Here is a 5,357-nt window from a genome sequence, read left to right on the forward strand (position 1 = left end):
AAAATAACTGAAGGCTATTCATGAAATAAAACTATATTAAAGATGATCCCAAATGGGTGTTGAGCAAATCCCTAGAAAATTAATATTCTCATATAATATTCTGTACGTAATTAGATTTTAAATTATCCTTTTGAGGGTACTTCTTAGAAATGTTCAAGAGCAAATAAACTTGCAGTGATATAACCTTGCTGACTGTATCAAATTACTGTCCAATGCATTTAATGAGGTGAGAAATCTAAGAGTATTCACACAATTAAAAAATACTCTAGCTACATGGTTGATTTTTCCAAGTCTTCTTCTGCCAGCCATATTTCTTCTTTACCTTTTATAGACTTCACACCATCCAACAATTTATTTTCATATACTTTTCCAGCATCTATGAGAAAACATTGTTTATATTAAAAGGAAAACAAAGAAGACAGTCACATAGTTATTGGGCCACAGAGTAATGCTAGTAGGAGAGTTTTTAATGCTTTCCCTGAGAAATCTTCCCTAACTTGCCATAAAATATAATATTACAAAGAAAACTCTCTTAGTGACAAAAATGTGTACAGTGGGGAAACTTCTGGGGCAATTATATTATGTAGAAACAGTCCTGACTGCTTTCTGACCCTCTTCCTTCATTTTCTTTGTTTCAGTATGTCCCACACCTCAGTTTTGTCCTTTTTCCATCAGCCTCAACAACCTGAATGAGTAAGAGTATTACATTTGCATCAATTCTGATGGCAAGATTCATGGTAGAGGAATTGGGTGATGGATCAAATCTGTATGGAGACAATTTATTTGTTAAAAAAAATCAGCACATTTTAGAAGAAAATAATGGAAAAGGTGACTTTAGAAAATTGCTTATAATGATCCTGAAAATCAAGCTCCCTGGAAAGGCTACACTAGAATTTGTATGACTCACCATCCGTAGGCAGTACTTGTAGTAGCTTTGTAAATTCTTTTTCAGTGAGTTCGATCCCCATGTTTCCCAGAACTTTTATGATATCATTGGCACTAACCTTTCTCCCTTTTAAAAGATAAGAAAATATCAATATACATACAATTTCAACCAGAGAATTTGACTACTATATCATGTGAAGTCACATCAGAAAAGAGATGGTCAGTTTGGGTAGTTTGAGGAGCATTTAATCAAGGGACTTCTGCAGAAGTCTGAGAAGAATGCAGGAAGACTCAGAGAGTGGAAGTCCCTTTGGATGGCTTTTGTGAGAAGCCTTTAGCATCCACAGGTGTATGGAAGGAATTTAGAAGGGAAAGGTTTCTGCCTTGGGGAAAGATGATAGCAGGACCCAAAGAAGAGAAATGTGCTTGCTGAGTGGCTATCTGGATTGTGGCCCCTGATCAAAAGAGACAAGCAACTGAAGCAGTTGAAGTAGATTCTCAGGATTTCTCTACTCCCTCTCTGGAACCTGCTGTGGTGCTTACCCCTGGCCCAATCCATATAGGAAAATACACAGTAAATGTGCTCATCAGTGTAGTGTATACTGTCTGCTTTGTCAGGACAGGGAGCAGAGTAGGGCCCACCACAATTATGTATTTGGTAAACTTGTATTCTCTTCATTTCACAAGCAATGTATTTGTAATATATGCTGTTACACTAGAGAAAAATTGTACACAAAAAAGTGTGAAGAAAAAATATCACTCATCACCCTAATATGCAGAAAGCCATTTTCTACTGTATCACTTCATATTATATGTATATATTATTAATGTATTAATAAATCAAATTGTAATTTTAATATAATAATATAATACATTATCATATTTCTCATATAATACATGTGATTGTATGTATAATATTAATGTATAATTTTAAAGTATAATCACATAACATATGATATTAATTATAATATTTATCATATTTGTATTAACATATATACATATACATCTTAGAATATCAAAGGCTCTGGAAAATATGAACCCTCAGTTTAGTACCCAGTAATACATTTTTAATTTCACACTATTTTCCATCACTGAACAAAAAAATGTTTATTTGGCTTTATTTACTTTTTCTTGATTTTAAAACATCTGAGATCAGACCTGTCACTAAATGGACTTGCTCTGAATTTACTCATGCATTCAAAAATCAAGACTAGACTGATAAAAATAATAGAAAGTTGAGCTAAGATGTGCCCTGCCCTACCCTACCAAGATGAAGCCAAACAAGCTCTGCTCACCTGAACCCCCAAAACCAAGTCTTGCTTTAAGGTTGCGACTTTCTATATGTCTACATTCCACCTGCAGAAACCATCAGGCTTGGGATAGGGAAGGCTCTGTATGTGGAAGCTGCAGTTCCTCCTGTGACTGGTACCTGGTGTTTACATACCATAAGGCTATCACTATCACATTTACTTAGCTCAAGTCTGCTTTCCACCAAAGTTAAAGGAGCAAGGAGAAAGGAGGTAGAGGCATGTAGCCGCTGCATTTTTTTCTACCCAGATTTGTGGCAGTCAGGATTTGTGAACTGACTTGCTAAGTAGAAGTGCTAACGACATGGAATATTTTTATGTAGATGATCTCCCAGCAATCTCCCATTCTTGTGTTATGACACCAAAGTTTACAGGCCCCTAGTCTTCAGCAACTGAAACATTTTATACTAATCCACCTGAGTTCATTTTCATTCTGTTGTACTGATGGCTTCAAGATGGGTCAGACTTATTGACTGATAGACTAAGAAATGTGATTTCCAAACCTGAAATAGAGATGAGCACAAGGGGAATCATGACTCACACTGCTGAACCTTTCTCTTACTTCTTCCCTTCACAGCAAACTTTTGTTCTTAGGGTGATCATGTCAGTGTGTATGCTTGCTTGCTTGTTCCACAGATAACTGGCTTATTAGATCTTTAAATATTAACAAAAAATTTAAGGATTCCGAATAATGAAAACCTCATCAACTGTGATATATCACATTCCTCGGAAGGAAGCAAGTATCACATATAACTAACTATACAGTTATGGAAGAACCATAATAGAGTATAGCTCTTTAATTTCATGAAAGGAATATTGTCTTAGTGATGAATGCATCAGAGCAGTAACTTTGCTAGAATATTATAATAATGGAAACAATGGAAATCTGTAGTTAGAGCAGAAGAAATCAGTAGAGGATGAGATTCTTAAAAATTATATATTCTTAATTAGAGACATTAATGTTTAGATCCTTCATAAAGCTTTTAGTCAGAGCCAGGTGCCAGTGGCTCATGCCTATAATCCTAGCTACTCAGGAGGCTGACGATGAGGATCGCAGTTTAAAGCCAGCCTGGGCAGAAAAGTCCATGAGACTCATCTCCAATAAACCACTCAAAAGTGGTGCTGTGGCTCAAGTGGTAAAGTGCTAGCCCTGAGCTGAAGAGCTGAAGGACAGTGCCCAGGCCCAGAGTTCAAGTCCCACAACCGACAAAGAAAGAAAGCTTTAGTCAGTTAATTGCTTGATATGGATAATTTGAGTACTATTGAAGCAAATATTGATTTATTTTAAATATTCCCATAAAATTGCTTACTAAAATACTGAATTTTAATCATAATGTTAAATCTAGGCGTGATAAAGTCCAACATTAGATTTTTTAAAAGCATGCATTTGATGAAAAACTAATAAAGCAATATTAGCTAATTGAATAAACTGAGGAAGACTTTTAAAACTCACAGTTTTACAGTAGTAGGTAGTATAGTATAGTTTGACCCTTACCAGTAGGAGTTTTCATTGTATCTATTAACTTTTTCAGTTCAGCCTCCTCAGTATCTGTGAAGGAATAGATAAGCCAAATATTGACATATCACTGACACTAATTAAAAATATTAGATAGAAATAAAGTAACATTTCTTTTTTGTTGTTGTTGGTCATGGGGCCTGAACTTTGGGCCTGGGCACTATCCTTGAGCTCTTCAGCTCAAGGCTGAACTTGAGCCATAGCACTACTTTGGCTTTTTCTGCTTATGTGGTTCTGAGGAATCAAACCCAGGGCCTCATGCATGCAAGGCAAGCACTCTACCAACTGAACCACCTTCCCAGTCCCAAAGTAACATTTCTTTAAAAGCAACTGTCCTACATTTATTCATCTTAAACAGAGTCTGCTTAATGGTTCTCTTATGCCTTAGAAAACTGACGACTCTGTAAACTCTACTATTTGTATCAAGCACAAGAGTCAAGATTTACAACTTTGCCAGTATGAGACAGAGATACTTCAATTTGTATTTTAAAAATAATTCTCTAGTATAATGAGTTGATAATGGGTAATTTCTGACTTACAGTTTCTTTCTTTATTCTTTGTATGTAAGTTGTATGTAAGTTAATACTTGAATGATTAATATGTTTTATAAAGTAGATCATTATTTGTAAAATCAACTTAAAATACATTGTGTTAAAAGCATGTTACAGTTTATAGTTAACTAATGAATTTAAGGTATTTTAGAATCTCAAATTTATTTTCCTTTATTGAATGAAAAATGACTAAGTTTTCTCCCTAGTGCTCATTTGTAAAACATACTCAATATTTCCTTACTATAAATGACAAATATGTTTCATGTAACTGAGAAGCTATAATAGTTAAGACCATTAATTGAAAAATGTTCTCAATAATTTAAGTTTTTACTGATCATCCCATAAGTTGCAGAAAGTGATATGAAGACAGTATCAATTATCCATTGTTACTAAATCTACATTGAGAATTTTTGTTCCTTAATTTCTCCTCTATCTAAAAAGTCAATTAGGCTGTTACTTGTTTTTCAGCAGATTTATTGAACTGTTATAAATATAATTCTCATACCCTATAGGTGCCTTTTAGTATATGTATAGGGTTCTGCAATAATGACTACAATCTAAGAATGTTTTCCCCTCAAATATCAGATCCATTAGCCTGATATCTCTACTTCCAAAGAACCTAATGTATTCTCTGTCTCCATAAAATCAATTTCGGACTTTCATACAAACTTATCCACAAACTCTTTTGTAGGTTGTGATCCACTTCACTTTAATACTAACTTAGTTCTAACAGTGATTAGAATTTGCTTCTAGATCATTAGAAGGAATGCCTGAGAATATGCCTTTGGAGGATGTAGTGCTGTGGCTAAAGTGGTAGAGAGCTACCCTTGAACAAAATATCTCAGGGCCAACACCCCAGTCCTGAGTTCAAGCCTCACAAAGGACAAAAACAAACAAACAAATCATCATATATGCCTTTCAGTTATGGAAACTGGGTTAAGTAGTGAAATACGCAACTCTATAACAAAAAAGTATTCCCTATATTATGATTTGAATGGCTAATAGCATTCAACTCTAAGAAATTAAAGATGCACAATGAAAAGGCTGTGGAATGTCTCTGATGTTAGTAATCTCCAATTTGTGTGTGTGTGTGTGTGT

At 34.6% G+C, this 5,357-nt stretch overlaps 1 protein-coding gene across 1 annotated transcript in view; it reads right to left on the reverse strand.

The window, feature by feature from the left end:
• Positions 1–269: 269 nt before the first annotated feature.
• Positions 270–5,357, reverse strand: part of Efcab13 (EF-hand calcium binding domain 13) — a 132,092-nt gene continuing 127,004 nt past the window's right edge. The window contains exons 53-54 of the mRNA XM_013033241.1: positions 908–1,012; positions 270–376 (exon numbers count right to left, since the gene is read on the reverse strand). Coding sequence (XP_012888695.1) covers positions 270–376; positions 908–1,012 — 212 coding nt within the window. The remainder of the gene's footprint in view (positions 377–907; positions 1,013–5,357) is intronic.

The sequence above is a fragment of the Dipodomys ordii genome, unplaced genomic scaffold, assembly GCF_000151885.1.
Source record: "Dipodomys ordii isolate 6190 unplaced genomic scaffold, Dord_2.0 Scaffold165, whole genome shotgun sequence".
NCBI lineage: Eukaryota > Metazoa > Chordata > Mammalia > Rodentia > Heteromyidae > Dipodomys > Dipodomys ordii.